This window comes from Tursiops truncatus, chromosome 15 (genome assembly GCF_011762595.2).
Source record: "Tursiops truncatus isolate mTurTru1 chromosome 15, mTurTru1.mat.Y, whole genome shotgun sequence".
Taxonomy (NCBI): Eukaryota; Metazoa; Chordata; class Mammalia; order Artiodactyla; family Delphinidae; genus Tursiops; species Tursiops truncatus.
Window position 1 is genome coordinate 59,670,228 of NC_047048.1, and position 23,248 is coordinate 59,693,475.

At 51.4% G+C, this 23,248-nt stretch overlaps 1 protein-coding gene and 1 long non-coding RNA gene across 8 annotated transcripts in view; one reads left to right on the forward strand and one right to left on the reverse strand.

Annotated features, from left to right (window-relative positions):
- LOC117308348 (uncharacterized) overlaps positions 1 to 613 on the reverse strand; it is a 75,280-nt gene extending 74,667 nt beyond the window's left edge. Inside the window, exon 1 of the long non-coding RNA XR_012326261.1 lies at positions 492 to 613. This is a non-coding gene — a long non-coding RNA (uncharacterized lncRNA). The remainder of the gene's footprint in view (positions 1 to 491) is intronic.
- The window catches only part of HM13 (histocompatibility minor 13), a 41,321-nt gene that overhangs the window by 776 nt on the left and 17,297 nt on the right, over positions 1 to 23,248 (forward strand). For 4 of the 7 annotated variants that reach the window (XR_004522320.2, XM_033841371.2, XM_033841373.2 and 1 more), the window contains exons 2-7: positions 6,551 to 6,649; positions 12,017 to 12,099; positions 18,627 to 18,715; positions 20,354 to 20,439; positions 20,532 to 20,657; positions 21,484 to 21,541. Coding sequence is in view for 6 of the 7 variants with exons in the window: in XM_033841371.2 (XP_033697262.1) it covers positions 6,551 to 6,649; positions 12,017 to 12,099; positions 18,627 to 18,715; positions 20,354 to 20,439; positions 20,532 to 20,657; positions 21,484 to 21,541 (541 nt within the window). In the remaining variant the exon portion in view is untranslated. Of the gene's footprint in view, positions 1 to 6,550; positions 6,650 to 12,016; positions 12,196 to 18,626; positions 18,716 to 20,260; positions 20,440 to 20,531; positions 20,658 to 21,483; positions 21,542 to 23,248 lie in introns of those variants that run through there. The other 3 variants (XM_073792840.1, XM_073792842.1, XM_073792841.1) reach the window with 2 other exon arrangements.

Sequence of the window (23,248 nt, forward strand, 5' to 3'; positions counted from 1 at the left end):
CAGCCTCTTGTCATTCCTCACCCTAACCCAGGGCAAATTCTGGCACCCAGGCTCATCCCTAGACTCTGACACCTGCCCAGCTGGAATCTGTGACCCATAGAGTGCTCTCCTAGAACCCCCAGATCAAGCCTTTGCCCCACCTAAAAAAAAAAAAAAAAAAAAAAAAAAAAAAAAAAAAAAAACTAACACAGGAATATTAGCTCCTGGAACCCCCAGCTCAGCTCCTAGTTTTTTGCATCACTTTCTGGAACCAGTTCTGGTCACACAACTCCTCAGGACCTGGCACTTTGGTGCCTCTCTTTTTAACCAGCCATAGACCCCTGGTTTGCTGGTTTCCTCTCCCTGACTACACCCAAGCTCGGACCTGTCCGAGCCTGAGCCCAGACCCTATTCCTAACCCCTAACCCTGACCCTGGTCCCACCCCAGACCCTACCTCAAAGTAGCTCTTCTCATGCCCCTTAAGACAGTCTTTCCACCAAATTGGGCTTACCTGCTGAGTAAGTGAGCTGCTGTAGGCCTTTCTTGTGAGACTGGGCCAGAGCTCATCCCTGTCCTTCAACATCTGTCCCATTGGATACCTAAGAGGACCCCAGGGCCTTCCACCTTCTGACTTCCTCTCTGTTACCCTTCTTCCCGATATTAAGCCCTCTCTAGCCCGTTGCACCAGTGACTTCTCACTTCCTGGCAGCCTCTCCCATCATCCTCCACCACCTCCTGATCTGCAGCTCCCTGCTGCTCCTCCCCCACCCAGACCTGAAGTTGAACCTTAGCGGAAGCCGTGGTACCCAAAGAGGGCAGACCCATAGAGGAGCTGCCACTTTTGAAACTGCTCAAGCCCAGGTTCTCAAAACATTACTCAACTTGAGCAGTGGCCGAGGCCTGCCACCTTCCTTTCTCAAGATCAGAGAACTTGAGGTTGGTTCCCTCTGTGGTCAGATGCAAAGGGGATTGGTCACGCTTAGGTGGCCCCATTTTCCGTACAATTCTGCCTCTTCTAAGCAGAGTTCTGGTGGCTTTCATCCTCCCTACCTTTGCTTCGGGCAAACACTTGGTACAGGGGGATGTTCTGAAATAGATCAGGACAAAGAAGGTGAAGGGCAGCAAGGAGTGAGCTGGGCACTTGATGTGAGGGGCTCCCTATACTGAGTAATTCTCCTTGGCACCATCTACACATGGATTAGTAATCTCTTCAGAAAACACTTTCCAGACAACAGAATTTCCTGAACCTCCACTGTTGTCCAGGGCAGACGGGTGCTGCAAAGATGAGTGGGTCAGAGCCCTGTCACCAAGGAGTTTAGGTGTCTGGATGAGAGAGGAATAATGAGATCTGTGATTGTGGTACAGGTAGTGCTGCAGGCTTTAGGGAGAAAGATTGAACACACCTGGGGCAGGGTAGGGCGGCTTTGTGCTGGAGGTGGGCTGGAGCCTTGAGGTAGAGGTCGAATTTCCCCCAGAAGACATTCGAGGCAGAGGAAACCAGGAAAGCAGCTGTACGAGGCAGTTTAGTTGATGGTGGAAGGTCTGGAGTGGCTGGAGCAGAGGGTAGGGATAGAAGAGAGCTTTCGATCTACTGAAGCATCTAAATACCTCTCCCCAGCATCTCCGGCAAGACAGGGGTGCTGGAAGACAGTGCATGGAATTGCAAACAGCCTGACCCTTAGTAGCCTCCCACCACCAGTAACCAGGGTATTCTAAAGTTTACAAGCCTTCGCCCTCTGATTCTCCCAGCAACTGAGTGAGACAGGCAGAGCCAGTTTTATTAACACCATTGTACAGAGAAACTGAGAGTCAAAGAAATGACTTCTCTGCCAATTAGGGGCAGAACCAGCTGTCCCTGGTCCTAGTCCGGGGCTCTCCTTGATGCAGGTGCCTCTGAAGACCCATACAAGTGGCCTAGGGAGAGGACAGGCCAAACGACGCCCTTTTTCTACCCTGAGTTGTTTCTCTAATCATTTGCCAAGGAGAGAAAAGTTAGCTTGGGGGCCCAGGAGTTTTGATTTCCCGCTAGTGTTAGACCCCCCACAGCCAGCTGAGAGGGCATGTGAGGACAGAATTCTCCCTGGGGGCAAGTTGTCCATGACAGGCAGGGCGAGTTGTGAAATCATGGGAGGAGATGTCCAGGAGTGTGTTGGGAAGAAGTAGCCATGGGCAGAGCCATCTGAGAGCAGTGCCCATTCCTGTCAGAGACCTCTGTTCCCAGAAGGGGGCAAATCCCAGCAACAGCTACTCATCATCGCTTCAAAGGCCTTTGGCCTGTAACTCAGAGGAGCCCCTCAGCCAGCTGGACTGGGTTCCTGCTCTGGGCTGGGTACCAGGGGTGCCAAGACAAAGAAGGCCAAGCCCTCCCCTCACAGAGCGCAGTCACCAAGGAGAAACAGCTGTGTGACCAGCCGACTGCTAGAGGTGGCAGCAGTGATCTTTGGCAGGGTGGATAGCTCAGCAGGTAGGACAGGAGGAGAGGGAGGCGTGGGCCCACAGGTGTTTTCCAGGAGGCAGTGAGCAGTTTGATGTGAGCCCAGTACAGGTACTTGGGTGATGTAACAGGAAGATGCTCTAGGATCCTGCGGCCATTCTGAGGTCCCGAATCCTGAGGGCAACGCACCAGTTAATCTTCGTAGTTACTACATGTTTGCATTTGTAAAAATTCAAGCAACGCAGAAGTATAAAGGAAAAGCCCCCCCCAGTACCACTTCTGTGGAAGTGACCCAGTTAGCTGTTTGGTGTGCCAGCTTCCAGACCTTTTCCTGTATATATACAAACATGTATGCGCCTGTGTGCACATACATATGTAAAAAATGGGATTTTGCGGTACATAATGGCCCTGAAACTTGATTCTTTTTTTTTTCCTTAACAGTATGTCTTGGTCATTTTCCTATGTCAGTACATGTAGATGTACCTTGTTTTATGGCGGGGAGGGTAGGTCACGCACGCCCAAGGTGTAGAATTCCAAAGGTACAGGGGGACAAAGTGAAATCTCCCTCCCACCCCAGCTTCGCAGTTTCCCTCCCCCGAGGCAGCCCCTGTTACATGTTTCTTGGCTATCCATCCAGAGCCTCTGTGCCTTTACAAAGAAATAAGCATATGCTTCCCCCCATTTTTTGCTACATAACTTACATTTTGTTATAGATACACTCTTTTTTACACCTTGCTGTTTTCACCACTTACATGTTGGAGATCTAATATGTCAGTACACATGGCACGGTTGTGTTCTTTAACAGCTGTGTGGTGTCCACCTGTACCCCCCAGCCATGATTCTCAAAATGTAACCTCAGGACCAGCAGCATCAGTTATCACCTGGGAACTTGTTAGAAACGCAGATCTGTTCACAAGCCCTCCTGGCGATTCTGATGCGAGCCCAAGTGTGAGGGCCCCTGATTTGGAGTCCTCCACTGGTCAGTTAGGTGTGTCAGTCTTCTGCTATCGCAAACCATGATGAAATTAATCTCCTTATACATTTGTTACTTTACACTTTTCTGTGTATTTGTAGGATAAATTCCTTAAAATCGATTTGCAGGGTCAAAGGCTCTGTGCATGTTTGATTTAGACGGATTTTATCACATTATCCATCATAGAGGTTGTACCAGTTTATACTCCCACCTGCAGTGACCTCAGTTCTTGTGTGATGGCTGCTTGGTAGTCCATTCTCCAGAGGTTTCTGAGCTGTTGTGGGATGCGATCAGGTCCTTCAGAAAGAGCTCCTGATAGGGGAGGTGACAGGCAGGAAGGGGGCTGGTGAGGTGGTGCTAGTGGAGACTGCAGTAGGGGCAAAGGGCTGGGGTGGGGGGTAGTTCAGGAGATGCTCAGGTGAGTGAGTGCACGTGGCAGTGAGGAGAGGAGACCCTGGGGTAACAGAATGGCCCACGAATTCCGGATCCTTTCTAGGGCATGGCCTGGAAGCAGAACTCCCAGAGCTCCAGCTGAGCCAACGACTTGAGCGAGCCATCTTCCCTCGCTGCTTTTGCTTCCGCTCTGATAACTGAGCGTGCAGAATGTCACTGGAAGCTGAATTTATTTCTGCTCTTTGTGTCAGTTCCCAACCCCCCCCCCACCGCCCCCAAGTATGTTTTGCATTTCAGGAGCCATTGCATTTGCATAAGAACGTCTAGTTTAAAAATCCAAATTGAATCAGTGGAGAATCCTGACAACTTTTTGTATTTTTCCAACTACAAAGATTCTGTTGCCTTCAGGATTCTGTTCCTCAGAAAGGTCGTAGGCTCCCTGAGCATCTTGTCACAACTTTCCAGCAGAAATTTCCAGATAGAAAACGTAGAGGACGTCTAGGGGGTAATAGCCAAGAGTTTGGGCTCTGGAACCAGACTGCCTCAGTGTGAATCCTGGCTCTGCCACTCGTCAGCTGTGTGACCTTAAAGCAAGTTATGTCACCTCTCTGAGCCTCAGTCTCTTCATCTGTAAAGTGGAGCTCTTAAAAGTACCTGCTTCCTGGGGTTACTGTGAGGATGAAATCATGTAAAGCACCTAGAACAATGCTTGGCACCTAGAAAGCTCTCAGTAAGTGTTATCCGTGTTACTGTCATCATTGGTCAGATTTCAAGTCTCCCGTTCTGACTCAACATTGCACGTGGGCTATTTCCAATAGCCACCCACAGAGGAGACAAGATTCCTCTGTGTGATGGAGCATCTGTCCAGCCTGGTTTGTCATCGAATAATATTAAGCCTCTTCCCGCCCAGGATCCTGGGCTGAATTGAAATGACTGTGGAAATGAGCGGTAACACTGGTTTGTAGGTGAAGCCAGAGTCCGTGAATGTTTTCATACCATGTGCCCTGCCTGCATCTACAGGTCCCTCTGCTTGGTAAGCGCTTCCCTTCCTCGTACACAAAGCAAACTCCTCAACTTAGTCAGCGTTTATCTGGCTTCGACTACATACCAGACCCTGTGGTTGGCCTTCAAGACCTTACTTAAGTGATATCTGCTCTAACCACCTCTGACACTCCCCTGCTTCCTTGCGAAAGTAGTGTCCTGTCTGCTTTCTCATGAATCCCTTCTACATAAGAATAATACAAATAGTTTATACAACTTGTAGGAAGCTCAAGGCACAACACAAGTACTTCCAGTGCTGTGGGGGAAAAAAATCATCAAATCCTGTCACCCCATTTTACAGCTGAGGAAATTGAGGCTCTGAGAAGGAAGTTAACTTCCCCAAGGTCCCAAACCTGGAAAGAAGCAGAGCTGGGAGTGCAGCTGGGCCTGCTGACATCAGAGCCCTCCCTCCACCACTGGGCGCTCATGCCACGTACCACCGCAGTATGCGTGTCTCTGTTCTGTCACATGTCACAGTATGCGGTGATACTCTGTTTACATGTCAAGGTCTTGGCCTACCTGCCTGTGAACTCTTTATGGTCAGGAGCTCATTTATTTTTGTGCCCACCCTGCTGCTACACAGGAAATATAATGATTTTATGGAGGTACACAGAGAGGGCAATGAATTTGCCCAGACCCCACAGCACAGTGCTGCCAAAAGCAGAAACCAAGGGCTGGGAGAGAAGAGGGAAGGAGGATGACCCTGCCACCCATGCCACTGCTGCTCACCCACCGCCACCCCACTCCCAGCAAAGCTGCCGGAGAGTGACTCACACAGAGCTACCTGGTCGCTCCACAAGGGCGGGTCTACCTTCAGCCCTGGGCCTGGGCCGCCTCAGCCATGCATATGTTGGGGTTTGGTTAAGGGCCTCCCCACTTGACTAAAAAACATTTTTAATATAAATTTAAACCAGAATCATACTACTATGATGGATTTGCATTCGAAAGTCTTCTGTCACGAATTCCATGGAGCTGACTTAATTTTCTATGTTGCACTGTTACTCTATTTCCAATTTTTTTCCATTTTGATAATACTGAAATGATTTTGATTGCCTTCGGTTGTTTTTCATGTAAATATTTATCCTCCGTCAGCTCTTTACCTAGATCACATTCTTGCCAACTATTGCATCTGCCATTGTGAATTTAAAGGTGGCTTTTACTCTGACCAGATTCAGTTTTCGCAGTCACACTTCTTGAGTTGAGTTTTGTCCAGATTTGCTTCTCCTTGCAGTTGGTGTCTTCCCATACTCGGTTTTAACCATTGTTAAGTTTTGTGTTTTGTTGGTTTATTTCCACTCATAATATTCACTGCCTACTGGATAAAAGACTGATCATATTTACATCTCAACTAATCCATAAGAAAACTGGAGGTAGTCCTCGCGAGGCCCAGAACTGCTCTCTTGTCACCAGTGTCCAGGGTTTTCTCTTTCAGTTATTATGTACCCATTGCCTCTGCCGCATGTGCCCTGGGTCCTCCCAGGAACTGTCCCTGTTGGAGTGCAGGTCTCCTCAATAGCAAGACGATGGGATCAGAGCGTCCTGCCCCAGGTTGGGTGGTCTGCAGCCCGGGCAGAGGGAACAGCACTTGCAAAGCCCTGAGGCAACTCAGTGATGGCAGGAGGGGAAGGAGATGAACGAGCTGTTGGGGCACCAAATTCCTGCCAGCATCCAACCCTCAGAGGCCAGAAGCACTCCCCGCACTCAGCAGGGCCTTTCTTCTCTCGTCTAGAATGCCTCGGACATGCCCGAGACCATCACCAGCCGGGACGCTGCCCGGTTCCCCATCATCGCCAGCTGCACGCTCTTGGGGCTCTACCTCTTCTTCAAAGTAAGTCCTTTGTCACCTGTTGTAGCATTCGGTTTGAATAACTTTATTTGATTTTGTTTTATTTTTCCCATCACAGGAGACATGCATGTTCATTTATAGAAAATAAAGAGCAGGAAAAATAACAATTTACCCTTAGGCCCACTACCCAGAGACCCCACTGTGATGTCGGGGGCCACTTCCCACCAGTCTTTATTTCCCTTCTTCGAGGAGCTTTCTGTTTTGTTTTCCTGATACCGGTTTGGTTTCATTGTACTCTTCATATTGGGGTGGGGTATAGCTATGTCTCGGACATACCTCTACCATACTAATTGCTTTTTTTTTTAATTTATCGAGGTTTATTTTCCCAATAAAAGTTACACAGGCTCAGTGTTGAAAACCTGGAAAACACAGAAAAGTAAAAAGGGGAAAACAGCAGCCATCCAAAACCCCCCTGCCAGAGACAGTCACAGAGTCCCTTTGGAGGTGTGTCCTTCCTCTGCTTTTCCCTGTGCATGGTTCCTCCATAGCTGTGAACATGTGGTGTATTCAGTCCTGTAGCTGCTTTTCTCACTTCACATTAATTACATCGTGAGCATTTTCTCATGTTACTGCAAACTCTCATTTTTTTTTTAATATAACATGTACTGTTTTCTGATTATAAAAGTAACATATGCAGAAAACTTAAAGAGAGGGAAATACACAGAGGTAATCACTATTAACGTTTTGGCATATCTCCTTTCAGGCTTTTCATAATCGTATTTTTAACCTAATGGTAATCATTTTATAACTTTTTTTTTAATAATACATTACAAGCACTTTTTTCCTGGTCATTGAAAATTCCTCAAGGATAACTTCCACCACCACCAACCCCCCACCCCGGCCACGCTGCTCGGCACATGGGATCTGAGTTCCCCGACCAGGGATCGAACCCGTGCCCCTTGCAGTGGAAGCGCAGAGTCCTAACCACTGGACCACCAGGGAAATCCCCCCTCAAGGATAACTTTTAATTCACATTTTAAAAATACATAAACATAGTTTAAGAAAATGTTTTTCAATCTAAGGGAAGGTGCAAACGAGCCATAGTCCTCTCCCCAGCGTAGTTCCTTGTGCCTCATTCTGTTATGCATAGGTCTACATTTAGGTAACAATTTTAAAACAAATATATGTATCGAACATATGGTTCTTACCAGGGAGATATTTTTGTATCCACACAGTCAGAGCTACCTCATTTTCTATAACAGCTGCTTGTGGTTGTGTTTCGTGGATGTGCCCCCGAGGGGCATTCAGTGGTGGGATGTCCCAGCACTGCTGCCATGAGCATCCTCGTGTAAGTATCTGGCAAGTATATCTGCAGTAGCATTACCAGATCAAACAGCATCTGGAATAGTTGGTGCCAGATCCCTCTGATTGTACCAATTTACATTTCCACCAACAGTTACAAGTGTGCTGGCTTCACTGTACTCCCACCTATACTGACTCGCATCAAAGCTCTTTATTTTTACCAGTCTGTGAGTGAGTCAGAAACATAATTTTTAACGCCTGCTTCCTGTTCCATCACTCCCTCATTATTGGATCAGCACTGCTCTTCTTAATGATTTCAGAATATCCCCACAAGCAGATACACCACGACTGACTTATAGCATCCCCCTCACTTTAAACAGAAAATATCGTTCTGATTTTTACTCTTATAAGTAAGAGTGCATCCAATAACGTTAGATACTCACTGATTTTTTCCCTGGACCTCGGGAGGAGAGGCGAATTTATCATATGCTTCGGTTCACAGCGCACTGGCGTCGGCCCACGCGAGGGCCCCTCCTTGTTTCCTTCACCACCTTCACCCTGATGCCCATCTCCATTTGCCACCTTCATTTCCCTTCACCAGAGGCACCTGCCCTAATGCGTTTGATTTGTGTCCTTGGATGTGTTTCTTTTTATAAAATATATGGTGTTAACGTATCTGTGTGTATTTAGTGAGAGTCTGGTTTCCGTAAGTAGAACTGTGTTCCTTCTCCTCTCCCCTGTGCTGCTGAGATCTCTCTGTGGCTCTGTACACATCTAGCTCATTGCCTCCGACTTGGCTTTTGGCAGATATTTCTCGAGTCTCTGCTGTGCTAAGTGCTAGGAATATACACCCAGGCCTTTGCTTCAGGACCATCTAACATTTTTAGTATTTAGGATTCTCTCCTTAGGCTAGATTCCCCAGAAAGGACTTTCTGGCAGCAGAGGGTGTGAACATTTTTATTTAAGGCTCCGGACGCCTGTTGCTCAGCCTGTCCTCCTCTCCAGGCAGGTAAGCCCCAGCCTGCCTTGTGCCAGAGGACACAGCATACCTCCTCCCAAGTCACCAGAGTGTCCTTGTTGAGATGTCTGAAAGGCAGCTGCCTGGATAGCACGGCCACCAGATCCCTTCCAAACTCCAGACTGACCGCTGGTTGTGGTTTGCTTAACAGTGGCTCTCACTCTGCCCCTTTCCTCCTCCTTTCCTGGTTGGGGCACTGGAGTTGGTTGCATTTCTCAAAATCATAAAATTTACCTTATCCCACCTCATTTAAACCTGATTGCTTTGAGGCAACTTATAAAAATTAAATCCAACAGCATAAGAAAAATAATAAAGGAAGAAACTGGGGTAAAGGAGAAAAAGTAAAATAGGAAAAGACAGTGAAGCTCTGGGTGAGGACCATACCCAGACCCCATGCTCTAAAGTCTAAAGACTTGTACTCTTGCCAGAAGTGCCTCTGACCACAGGCGTGACTCTGATTTTCTAGCAGCCAAAGCACAAAGGAAGTGAGACTTGGTGTACAATTCATAGTCCACACAGTCAAGCCGACCAGAAGCTCAAAGGTGTGGCCAGAGAGAAATTTCTCCCCAGGACCCACGTTGAAAGAACACTGTGTGAGAGGACACCATGTCTTCACGGGTAAACACGGTCCACACGCCTGTGTGGGTAGCAGCATTCACACTGTAGCCACTGATGTGCTCGTCCATTCGGTCATTCTACAGACACACACCAGATCCTGTGCTGGGTGCTGGGGACACTGCAGTGAGGAAAACAGCTGGCCCACCCCTGCCCTCAGGGAGCTTCTTGTTAAGTGGTGGAGACAGACACCGGTCAAGCAGTCACACAGATAAATGCGAAGTGACAGTCCTAGAAAGTGGTGTGAAGGCGGGGTCTGTAGCACCAGAAGAGCACGGAAGAATCTGCTCCTGCCCACGCCCCAGTCTCAGACAGCAGCACCTCACCCACCTCACTGCTCGGCCGAACTAGGAGGGTTCCTCCCTCCTCTCAGCACGCAGCCCTGGGCACAACCCACTTCGCTAGTCCAGAGCTGATCGGGGATCCGACCCTGGCTCATCACATCCCTCCTGCCCCCTAGCCCAGGGCACCATCCTCCTGGATGCAGCTCGCTCGCTGGGCTGTCGGCCTTGACTTTTGCCCTGTGGAGTCTGCCTTCCACACAGCAGCAGAGGGATCCTCTCAGGCCGTCAGATCAGATCACAGCCTTGCCCTCAGCCCTGCAGTACCGGCCTGTCTTACCCAGACGAAGCTAAAGCCTTTTTCACGGTCCATCTCCCTCTTACCTTCCCAGCCTCGTCTCCTGACACTCTCCTTCCTACCTTGGCTCCTGGCCACAGGCCCTCACCGTCCCCTGCACACATGAACGCATGCCCACCTCAGGACCTTTGCACTCACCCTTCCCTCCACCTCAAAGGCTCTTCCCCCAGGTATCCTCACAGCCGCTCCCTTACTTCGTTAAGGGCTCTACTCCTAAATGAAGTCAGTGTCGGAGGCTTTCCCAGGCCCCCTGTGTGATGCCCCACCCCCACCCCCGGCCTCCTTGCCCTGCTTTGCTTTTCTTCTTAGCGCCCATCTCCACCGGACAGTGTATTGCATGTTCATCTCGTGAGAGTCTCCCTCACTGGCACATGAACTCCATGAGAGCAGGGACTTCTCTGCCTATTCCAGTGCTGAGCACGATGCACTGCACGTAGCAGACAGTCGGTAAACATGAGCTGAATTAACGGAGGTCACGTCAAGGAAAACTGCTTGGCAACCTGGGTGAGGAGAGGAGAGCGTCCTGGGCAGCAGAGAGGCATGTACATGGGCTGCCCGCGGGTGGGAATGTGGCACAACAAGGCCAGTGTGGCCACAGCACGGAGAACGAGAAGGAGCGGCTGAGGAGGCCTGTGGTGGTCACCACGAGAGCACGAGAGGCCAGGGGGAGGATGTGGGCCTTGAGCTCGTGGGAGCAGAGGGAAGCTGCTGAGAGGCATTAAGCAGCAGATCGAGGGGCTCAGACAGAGGTTTAAACAGGTCCCTACTTGAGAGTGGCCAGTGGCCCCAGACCCCACACCACAGCACATTATTCCCTCCCAGTTAGAAAGCCTCACGGTAACAAATTAGAAGACGATGCAGGGCTTCCCTGGTGGCGCAGTGGTTAAGAATCTGCCTGCCAATGCAGGGGACACAGGTTTGAGCCCTGGTCCAGGAAGATCCCACATGCCGTGGAGCAACTAAGCCCATGCGCCACAACTACGGAGCCTGCGCTCTAGAGCCCGTGAGCCACAACTGCTGAGCCCATGTGCCACAACTACTGAAGCCCACGTGCCTAGAGCCCGTGCTCCGCAACAAGAGAAGCCACTGCAGTGAGAAGCCCGCGCGCCACAACGCAATGAAGAGTAGCCACCACTCGCCGCAACTAGAGAAAGCCCACATGCAGCAACAAAGACCCAACACAGCCAAAAATAAATAAAAGTAAATTTATGAAAAAAAAGACAGTGCAGCAACCATGGAGCCATATGGCGCAGCCTGCCTGAAGTCCAGCATTAACAACATGTGACCACTGGCTTTAGCCCTGCGAGAGACAACGTTCCTTGGGTTCACCTAACAATAACAGGACCAAGAAGCAGCTGTGAGGGCCTGCCATCAGAGCTTCAGAATCACTGGGGGAGGGCTCGTCCAGAAGAGCATGGAGAATGGAACAGGGTGCAGATGACTCAACTGTGTGGCCGCTGTAGGGGGCTCCCTAGATTTTGAGCAGAGAGAAGGAGGCTTGGAAGAGTGCATTCTGAGGTTCAGACGGCTCTCTTGGGACTCTGAACTTCAGACTCCCCTCCCCCATGCAGGACCCTCGACACGCACACAATATTGCCTGTCTGCCAATAATGGAGCCACCAAGCGCAAACCTACAGACTCCTTTGGGAGGTGCATCTGAGGGCTTGAAGTTCCTTCCCTTTTCCCTGTTGCCATAGAAACTAGAAGGCCCCCCAGTACCATTTGAGAGTCTTTCTGACACCATTCCCCAACTCCAGAAGAGAAGCGTGGACTCTGGTTTCCCCATAGCCACTGGCAACCCTGACTTCCTGTTTCTCTTTGTATTTCTGCCTCAGATATTCTCCCAGGAGTACATCAACCTCTTGCTGTCCATGTATTTCTTCGTGCTGGGAATCCTGGCCCTGTCGCACACCATCAGGTCAGAAGGCATCTCTGCGGCATTTGAAGCGGCTTTCGCAAGAGCAAGTACAGGGTCTCGGATGAGAACATGACCTTTGGCGTCATTCAGAGCCAGGTTTGAATCCTGGCTGTAAAATCCAAGGGAATCTTTCCCCTGTGTTATACCGTGGGTGACCTAGAACAAGAACCATAACCTCTCTGGGCCACAGTTTCTTTACAAGGAATGGTAAGAATATCCAGTGGGTATTTCCCACCACGGTTGTTGGGAAAGTTATTTGTGAACAGTAATGTCATGGTAGTTGTCACAGTACTGAGAAGAGTGATGCCATTGCCGCCTGCGAGGTGTCATAGTTGCTGCACACGCACTAAGCTGGCCTCTCACACGTGGTCTCAGCTCATAAGAGAGCGAGGCAGTATCGAGAGAAGTTAGGAGCACAGGCTCTGGAATTTCACTACCTGACTTTGAATCCAGACTCTGCCACTTAATAGCCCTGTGACTTTGGGCAGTTTACTTAATCTCTCTGGGCTCAATTTCCTCACCTGAACGTGAAGAAAACTGATAGTACCTTCCTTATGGGTCATGTGGAAAGCTTTTAGCACAGTGTCTGGCACTCAGTGTGTTCAATAAATGTTAGCCGTTGTTATTATTATTATTATTATCTGTTACATTCAGAAACTGAAGCTCAGAGAGGTTAAGAAATTTGCTAGGACAACACAGCTGATAAGCAGCAGAGCCAAGATTCAAACCTAAGTTTCTGTGGCCCCAGAGCCCATCCTCTTTTCACTGCCACCCTGCTCAGACTGCCGCACGTTGTGTCAGTTCAGTGGGGATGAAGGGTCTAAGCCCCCGGTCCTCGGGCGGGGCTGCTTACCAAATGGGAGTTGCGCCCCCAGCACACCCCCTCACTGTGACTACAAAAGCATCCCAGTCTATTTCCATCTGGTCTCTCGAGGAGGTACAGCCTCGGGCTGAGAACCACAGAGGTGGCCAGCACACCAGGAAAAGTTTCCAGAAGGCAGGAACACAACTTGGACTCAACTCCGAAGGGTAGGAAACCCGGAAGAGGGTGTAGGAGGGAGATGCCAGGCCAGGAGCTGGAAGGCCTGTGCACGTTGACAGTGCAGGCGGGATCTCCCAGAACAGTCAGAGAGAAAGAGCAGGGTCCTCGCGGAAGCGTGCAGAGCCAGGGGGAGTTTAGCCTCGTTCCTCTAAGCGGGACCCTGGAAGTCAGGAGCATAGGCTCAAAAGGCACATGGCCCTGGAACCAAGGCTCTGTTATTTGTGCAAGTTACTCAAGCTTTCCTAGCCTCAGTTTCTTCACCTATAAAATGGAGATGCTGCGAGCACCTCCTCGCAGGGGCGTGGGAAGGATCAAGCGAGCACGTCTGTGACCTGCCCAGAGCAAGTGCCAAGCGCACTGAGAGTGAGCGGCTGGCCCGAGTTCACACAGCTGGGACTGAGTTCAGTGTTGTCTCCAACTACACCTACCTTCACCCACAAGGCCTTGTTCCAGCGCCCCCACTCCCGCCAGCCCCGCCATCCTTTTAGGGTGGAAACCCAGAGAGCCTGACTGACCAGGACCCAGCAAGATAGTGGCAGACCCAGTCACCCTTCCTCAAGGGACAGACCTGTCCTTTCCTGATGGACCGGTGTGGGAGCAGTCACTTCCCATGCTGGTTTGGATCCCCCCCCAATTCTAGCCCATCTCCCCCCACCCCCCAGCATCTACAAGAGCCTTAAGAGCCCAGTCCTCCCCACAGCCCAGCCACCACCTCAGAGTGCAAGAACCCAGTATATTTTGTTCAGCCGTGTGCTGAGGAATTGATTATTTCACTTTATCTCAACAATCCTACGATCAGTACGAGCAGGATATTTTGAGCCTGTGTCATTTTGACACCAGAGACCTTTTTTTCCCTTTTAGAATAGTAACTGAGGAACAGTGTCCCAAATTTCCCGTGGATTAGCCAAGAAACAGTTGTCTGTCTTTTAACCAATTCATAATTCTTACTGTTAGAAATTATCAAAGAAAATAGAACCAAAGCAACTAAAACTGCACATGGTAAAATTTGTTAGTGACTAAAAATTAACAGAAGAATCATTTTCTTGATAAGATTCAGAGCACACAGTTTGACCTGGGAAGATTAGACCTTATGAAAATAATGGGTGGCCATGGGCATAAAGGGAACTCACCATTCAGGGTCCGAGCTATCCTCTGAAAAAAATTGATACGGGCTAAAAGCTGGGATGAAAGAACTCATTACTGTAAAATGTGCATGGAAAAGAACTGAATCAGATGAAAATAATTTTAGTAGAAAAGGGGAAGGACATAGTTTAATCATGCTATGTAGGTAGTTGATCTAAGAATTAAATTGACTTTTCTTCAATCAAATTGAATTTTCTTAAATATTTTCTCAGAGAGGTCTACAGTGTTGTTAGGATTTTGATGAATTGTTTATATGTATCCACAAACTCAGACCTGCCTCAGGATCCAAACAAGGTCTGGAGATTCAAGACAGGAAAACTGAGGCTCAGAGAGCTTCGTAGCTGCTAGGAGCAGAGTGAAGTTTTGAGCCCAGGTCTGTCTAACTCCACGGCCAGGTATTCCTTCCGGTCTGGCAAAAGTGAAGGGGAGAGGGAACTTAAAGACAGGGGCCTGGGCACCCTCTCTGGTGGGCCTGTGGTCTCCCGAGGACTGGCAGAGGAGAGGCCTGCTGAGAGGCTGTGGAAGCTGAGCCCGGAGCTGCATAGCCCAGGCAGAGACGCTCGTGGGATTCCTTCCACTTCCCGCGGCCGCCTCAAGCCTCCCTGCAAAGATAGCACAGCTTGAGGTTTCGGAGGAAGGCGAGGGCTCACAGCCTGCCTTCACCTTGTACGGTCACCAAGACTCAAGCCCATGCCAACATCCTTCCTGCCAAGGGAACCACAGCTTATTTTTATCACCTCTTAAGTTCATATCCCACCCAGATGACCTTTAGACGAAGAGGTTCTGCCACCCCAGGGGGGCGAGGCCACATCACCTGTTTCACTGACCCTTGCCTTCACCCCCAGGGGAGGAGTGCACCAGGATGTGATTTCCCAGCAGGAAGCAGTGGCCTTTAGGCTTGGCATGAGCCATCGAGGGCCGGAAGGAGTCTCTGCCTGCTACAAAAGCCCGCATTCAGAGGCGTTCCGCAAGCGTTTACTAGCTGCCTCCCAGGCCCCAAGCCTGGCATGAGTGTAGCGAAGGCGATAAGTCGGGACTCCTGCCCTCAAGGCAGGCTCACACCGGCCAGGTTGCTTGACTCTTACCATGTGTTACCCAGCAGCCCCTCTTTTCTCGAGATAACAAAGACATCAGTCTACAGACTTCCTACTTGGAGTTGAAGCTGCAGTGAAGCTTACAGGGTGCCAGGCATTCGTATAACCCTCTTAATATCCCTACGTTACAGTGTTCCAAACGAGGAAGCAGTTGCACAGAACAGTTAAGTCACTTTGCCAAGGTCACACAGCTCAGTGGCAGGGCCAGGCGTTGAACCCAGGAAGCCTGGCTCCAGAGTCCATACTCGTAACCACTGCATTCTGCTGGTTGAGCTCCTAAGGCAGATGCCAGGCTGGAGTGAAGGGCTTAGCGCCTCAGGCCTTCTCTCTGCCTCTGCACACACCCTCTGGCTTCAAACTCCCTAAAAATGATTCAGCAAACTGAGCTGAAAGTAGCTTCCAGCCTCATCCATCCCAGCTGCTGCCTCCCACCTGCTCAGAGCCCATTTGTAGAAACCCACTCCCAATTGCATCCTTGTGCTGACCATGTCTCCACATAATCACGAAGCCCTCTCATCATTCACGCCACAGCCCTGCAGACTGGGAGGGATTGGCTGTTGGACAGGTGGGGAAACTGAGGCCCAGAGATGGTTCTTAATCCATAGTTTCTTCCTCCAAGCCCCAGGGTCTTGGACAGCTCCCTTTTCCCTGCCTTTACCACCGTGCCCTCGGTACCACTCGGCCTGGGTCCATTTTCCTACAGCTGGGAGCACCATTCTGGATTTGCCTACCCCATCAGTCGTTGTCGGTCTGTTCTGGTGTTGCCAACTGCTTTCGAGCTCAGGCTCTGGACAAGTGCCAGCGATGATGGACACTCACAGTTCTTATGACCCCTGTTGAGGATCCAGTGCTGGGCTAAACTTCTCCCCACCTTCTCTCCTACCTTCACAGCAACCCTTTGAGTCAGGTGGTATTATCCCCACATATAACCAAGGAGACTGAGCCACTAAAGTGGCTCGCCCAGGGCCTCACATGGCCTCACATGGCCCCCCAAGCTTGTGTCCACTCCACGATGCTGCCGCACCAGGCTGAGCAGAAGCCCCTAGTTTTCTGTTCCTTCTCTGAAGGTGATCCAGAAAAGAAAGTCTCTGCTCCCTGCCTGGCCAGGAAGTGGACCATGCTGCGTAATCAGAGAGAATGCTTCCAGAGACAAGGCCAAGCCCATCGTGAGCAACAGAGGCCTCACGGAAGGAGTGAATGTGAGGTTGCTCCCACCCAAGGGGCTGTGATTCATCTAGCTCATCAAGTCCGGCTGAGTTCGTAAAAATCCCAGGCCTGACAGGTCATGGAGTGGGGTGTCCATCAGGTCATCTGACTTAATAGGTCTGGAAGGGAGTCCAGGAATATGCATTCTTTTTTTTCCCATATTTAATTCCTTTTATTTGGATTACAAAGCTGACACCATGCTTATTATTGAAGTAAGAGGTGCAGGTAACAATAATTCACATTATACTGTTTATGCTTTATCTGTGTTGGCATAGTTTATATAATATTTAAGGGATCACCTAGAAGGAATTGCCTCATGTCAACATAGCTAAGTGTTCTGGGAAACTGAAAATTAAAGGAAATAGTTAAAACAAATCACCAGAATAGTGTACTTTATAGTCAACTCCGGCTGGCTCTGGGTCTGCTAACTGCTAGAGAGAGAGAGGAATGTGCTGGATTTTTATGGGGTTTCAAAAACTTTAAAATAGTTTAACAGGCTACCTTTGAAAGAGTGATTGGATGGACTTTTTTTTTTTTTTTTTTTTTGCAGTACGCGGGCCTCTCACTATTGTGGCCTCTCCCGTTGTGGAGCACAGGCTCTGGACGCACAGGCTCAGCGGCCATGGCTCACGGGCCTAGCCGCTCCGCGGCATGTGGGATCTTCCCGGACCGGGGCATGAACCCGTGTCCCCTGCATCGGCAGGCAGACTCAACCACTGCGCCACCAGGGAAGCCCTGGATGGACATTTTAATGGAAAGTCTCTAATAGCCTCAAAATGCAAAGGAATGCTGCAGCTTTGAGTTGCCACATTGAACACATCTGAATGGCTTTGGGAATAAACAAGAGACTTCTGAGGAATTGGGACAAGGGGTTTATCTTTCCGTTCCTAGAGTCAAAAGCAGAATTCATGGGACTTCCCTGGTGGCGCAGTGGTTAAGAGTCCACCTGCCAATGCAGGGGACACGGGTTCGAGCCCTGGTCCGGGAAGATCCCACATGCCGCAGAGCAACTAAGCCCGTGCGCCACAACTACTGAGCCTGCGCTCCAGAGCCCACGAGCCACAACTGCTGAGCCTGTGTGTCACAACTACTGAAACCTGCACGCCTAGAGCCCGTGCTCTGCAACAAGAGAAGCCACCGCAATGAGAAGCCCACGCACCGCAATGAAGAGTAGCCCCCACTTGTCTCAACTAAAGAAAAAGCCCACGCGCAGCAACGAAGACCAACACAGCCAAAAATAAATAAATAAATGAATTTGTTTAAAAAAAAAATTCATGCCTCCTCACCCATCTACCTCTCTGCCTCCAGCCCAGGAGAGAGGGCTGCAGATCTCCTTTCCCTCTGTGGGCCTGGCCATGGTTGGCGCATCCTCTGCTTTACTCTGGACCAGGCCAGGTCAGCTGCCTCTGGCTGCGGGGGAGCCGGCAAGGAGAAAGTGGTTTATCTAGGACCATCTGAGGTTAATGAGCCCCTCTCGGCTGCTAGCCTTCCAGCATCCTAAGCAGTATGGGGCCCAGGCATGCTCACCCTCTAAGGAGTCAGATCTCACCCCAGGCTACTGGTTGGCACCTCATTTCAGCTCTGCCATCTGCCTAGACTCAGTGGGTCTCCTTCAAGAATGAGGACTTGCCCTACTCAGGCTTGAGCCAGAATATGCATTCTTGACAAGGGGCTCTGATACAGATGGTACATAAACTGGACTTTGGAATCCATTGCTCTCCTAAAAACTGTTTTATGTGAAAGTCTGCCTCTGCTTTGTGTTTCTTGGGTGATAACTAGGAGGCAGTATGGAAGCTCTAGGAGTCCAGAGACCTACGTTCAGGTCTCAGCTCAGATATTGACTTCCTATGTGACCTGGGCAGTCACTTGCCCTCTGAGGGCCTGTTTCCACATCTGTACAATGGGCACAATAACACCTACCTCTCAGGGCAGCTGTGAGGCTGTTGGGAGATAACAGCTTGTAAACAGATGCCTGGGGAGGGCGTCAGTGACTGTTGCCCATGGGGGCTCTGTTTGCCAACCTGCTTTGTCTTTCCTTCCAGCCCCTTCATGAATAAGTTTTTTCCAGCCAACTTCCCAAATCGACAGTACCAGCTGCTCTTCACCCAGGGCTCTGGGGAGAACAAGGAAGGTGAGTGCTGCCCACTTTCCCCTGCTTTGGGTGTCTTCCCCCACCCCCGCCTTTGTCTCTCCAATACTGGGACTCCCCGGTACAGCGAGTGATGGGAAAGGTGGGCTCTGGGATCACATCCCAGCTCTGCCGCTGGGTGCACACCGGTACCTCTCTGAGCCTTGAGTGGTTTGGTTGGGGTTTTTTCATCTGTAAAGTGAACATCATAATCTAGTACCTCCCTTATAGGCATGTTGTTAGGACTGTGAGTAAGCGATGAGTAGCAGGCATTCAGCACACTGCCCGGCTCACAGTGAACAGTAAACAGTTGGCTCTCGTGGCTGTTCTGATCATGTCAGTTTTTAGTGGGATTATTCCCCACCTACGATTTGAAAGGGGAGTTCCGTGGCTTTCGAAAAAATGAAAACTGCAGGGAATTGGGGAAAGCCTGGGTCACGTGGGTTAGTTAGGTTGTGGGTTCTACTGCTGTGACAGGATTATCAACGGCTCGGCCAGATGGAAGGTATTTCTCTCGTGTCAAAGTCTGAGCTTGCGAATGTCGCACTTGTGAATGTGCCTAGCATGTTCTGCCTCGTCCCTGGAGAGCAGCGATTTTATATGCAGATCCTGGAGAGCAGGATTCCTTTGTGCATTTCTAGGCATCTGCACCCAGTCAGTGACTTGAGTCTTTTCGCCTGTCTTGTGCTCTGCCGCACTCGGGGGCCCGCGGATGCAGAAGAGCGCACCATTGCTCCACGGGCCCTCCCGGAGGAAGGAGAGACAACTGTATCACGGGCCCATTTAGCTAAAGGGAAGCTAGAAAATGTGGCCGAGAGCTAGTTGGCCTTGTGTCCAGGGGAAAGTCATCAGGGTATTGTTAGCACAAAGGAGTGAACAACAACTGGGGCCAACCGGCAGTCTGCTACATTCTGGAATCTGAAAGGAAATGCTGTGCTCTGTGACCCTGGGCAAGCTCCACCGCCTCTCTGAGCTTCCTCAGTAGGACACTTGGAGGTGGTGGAGAAGAGGTCTAACATCAGGACGTCTGCCACAGGCTCCCCACCAGAGCACCCTGGGGTCCTCCTGCCTGCTGCTTCTCCAGGCCTCCCTCTCTTACCTTCCTCCTCCTGTGCTGTTGACACAGCGCTGCCAGCAAGCTTCTTGATTCCTTTGGTGGCACAGTGGAAAGATTCCTGAATGAACTGGGACCTTGCAAAAGCCTTGGGCTCGGTGCAGGCAGCATTGATTGAGCACCCACTGTGTGCAGGCTCCATGCTGAGCGCTGTGTAAGGGCCGTCTCACTTGCTCCCCACGGCAGTCCTATCAGGGAGGTGCTGTGATCCCCTTTTTACAGGTGGGGCAACTGAAGCTCAGAGAGGGAACTGCCTCCCCCGAGGCCGCCCAGCTACAAGCGCAGAGCCCGTGCTTCCAGCACCATGAGCCATCTCCCACTGACCCTGTGTCAGGCCTGTGTGCTCTCTGGGCCTCCATTCCCTCCTCTAGGAAATTGGAGGGGCTGGGTGGGGGGGCTCCAGTGAGCACCCCCGACCTGTGGATCTCTGACAGAGCCCACAGCCATGCCCTCCTCCGTCCAGGGGCTGACAGGTGGGAGGGGCAGCCCCGCCCCGGGGAGTGGACTTACCCGGCCTCTCTGCCCAGAGATCATCAACTATGAGTTTGACACCAAGGACCTGGTGTGCCTGGGCCTGAGCAGCATCGTTGGTGTCTGGTACCTGCTGAGGAAGGTACGTAGCCAGGGCCCAGGGCAGTGTTGGGGGAAGCACCTGAGGGGCAGGTTGGGGGCAGGAGAGCTGGACTCACTCACATCTTTCCCCAGCACTGGATTGCCAACAACCTCTTCGGCCTGGCCTTCTCCCTTAATGGGGTGGAGCTCCTGCACCTGAACAACGTCAGCACTGGCTGCATCCTGCTGGGCGGGCTCTTCATCTACGATGTCTTCTGGGTGAGTTGGGCAGGGACGCAAAGGATGTCTGGCTACCGGGCCCCCTCGCCGCCTCCTCCCCTGTCTCTGGCCCAAGCAGCGGTCGTCTGATAGAGGGAAGCTGCCCTGACCTGGAAGTAAGACCCCAGAGCACGTCCTTTCTGGGCCCAGTGCCCTCAGCTGTGGAATGGATGAGAGAGCAGAGTCCTCACTTGCTGAGAGCCCACCCTATGCCCAGGGCTTTCCAGCCGCCCTCTCTTCCTCATGGTGGCCCCAGCAGGGGTATTGCTTATCCTGTGTCTCTCCGGCAAGTGAGCTGAGGCTCAGACGTTGAGGCAAATGTGGTTAAAGCAGATGAGTGGACGCTGGTGAGCAAGGTACCGACTGTGAGGACGTAGGCTGCGTGCCAGCCCTGGGCTAAGAGACCTGCCACACTCACTCTGAGGGGCCCCGCTGAGGGATCGAGGGCAGCCTGACTCAGGCACCCTTTCCATGGCCTCAGGCAGCCTCTTTTCCCCTTAAGTACGTGGTGCTGGAGGACTTTCTCTCTTGGGAGGGGCAGACCCCTGAACTAACATAGGATGCCTGGCCGGGGGCATCAGAGGCCCTTTACCAACTCCTTGGAATTGCCCCTCGTTGCTACCTAGAACAAGGAACCCCGTGAAGTGTCCACATGGCCAGTGTCGGTGGCCACCTCATCTCAACTTCACATCTGCGCTGGAGCCCTTCCTGGCTCCCTGCCCCTTTCCCGCCCGTCCCAGGCAGCAGCACGTTGAGAAGCCCAAGCACAGCCATTCCTTCCCACCCAGCCCTCACCTCCCTCCAGACTCCTCTCTCCTCCTCCTAGGTATTTGGTACCAATGTGATGGTGACAGTGGCCAAGTCCTTTGAGGCACCAATAAAATGTAAGTGACCACCCCACCATGGGGAGCCCGTCTGCCCCCACCCTGGTGGCCCATCCCCTCGTGGTCCCCGTTTTGGTCCATACCCTCCCTTAGCTCTTCCTTCTCCAAGCTCCCCTGTGTCTCCAGCCTGGTTTCCTTCTCCCCTTTGATTCATCCACTGTGTTCCTGCACAGCCATCCTCCTCCCAGGCCCTGGCCTCCGGCCGTCTGGTCACAGTGCATGGCTCTGTGGGACGCTCTGTGGAATGGGGGTGAGCACAGAGAGGGGTGTCTGACGCAGCCTGTGCAGGGCAGGCAGGGGCCTCCAGAGGAGGATATCCCCCACGCCAAGACCTGGAGCCCTCCCCCTGGATCCCTTTGGCACATAAATCTCAGGTGCTGTCTGCCCCACGCCTCTCACACTGCCCTGATTCTGTTCTTCAGTGTATCCATTGTTATAAATATTAGAAAGCCCACCTACAAGCATCTGTAAAGAACGTGGAGACTTCCTTGGCGGTCCAGTGGTTAAGACCCCGCCCTTCCACTGCAGGGGGAGCGGGTTCAATCCCTGGTCAGGGAACTAAGATCCTGCATGCCGTGCTGCGTGGCAAAAAAAAAAAAAAAAAGTGGAAATGTTGTTATTTCACACTGCAGCAAGCCCAGTGGCAGAGCATCTAGAGTTGGGTTTCTGGCCCTCAGTGGCGTTGCCAAGAGCCAGGGTCACCTCAGCCCTCCACCCCACCATTCTCAACATGTTCAGGGGCAGAAAGGGGGAACTTTATGTCTCTCTTTCATCAGAGAGGGGTGTTTTTCCCCCAATCTCCCCTGTAGCCTCTCTCGTATTTCACTGGCCAGAATTGGGTCACGGGCCCAATTCTGTCATTCATCATCAAGGGGAATGGGAAAAGCATGATGAGCTTGGAGTTTAAGCCTTAGACTAATCAGGAATCACCTCCTGGCATCACAAGACCCAAAGAGGAGGAACGGAATCAGTCAGACATGATGGAAGGAAGCAGGGGGATCCTGTCAGGAAGACATCACAGCTCCACAAGGAGTGCTGCTTGGGCAGCGGGCCGATGGGGTGGAGTCAGCCCCAAGAGTGAAGAAATGACTGTCCTCCTCACGGTCTGACTCTCCCCTGATGCACACAGGTCCTCTCTGTGAGCTGGAGAGAGGTTGGTGGCCACTCGTTGTTCCTAGCTGCTGCAGTCGCAGCTCAGCGACCCTAGAGGAAAACAAGTTTCTCCCAGCTTTGGCTCGGATGAACCCATGGAGGCTGGCCTGGCCCGTGAGCTCGGCATTCCAGCCGGGAGTGGTGGAAAGGCCAGGGTCACTGCCCTCTCCAGTGCCTGAGGGCAGAGTATTTGAATCAGCAGCCTCCCAGAACCAAGGGTGTACGGTGAGGGCAGTTCTTCAGAGCAAGAGAACAGATGCTGGGCAAGCCAGCAAGAAGAGCAGCTGCGCCCTACGTGCTGCGATGGATGAAGCCAGCCAAGGTGTCAGGAAAGCTCTCCTGGGTCACGAAGGATGAATATGTGTTTACCAAGCATGCAGGGGCAGTAGGGGCATTTGAAAGAGAGAGTACAGCTTCAGCCAAGGGCTTCAATTAGGAAAATGCAGGAGGGAGCAGAGAATCGGGGAGGGAATGTGGCTGAGTTTAGGGGAGCAGCAGAAAAGAGGCCGGATATGGGGAAGCCAAGGATGGCATGTCAAGGAGCCTGGACACTGC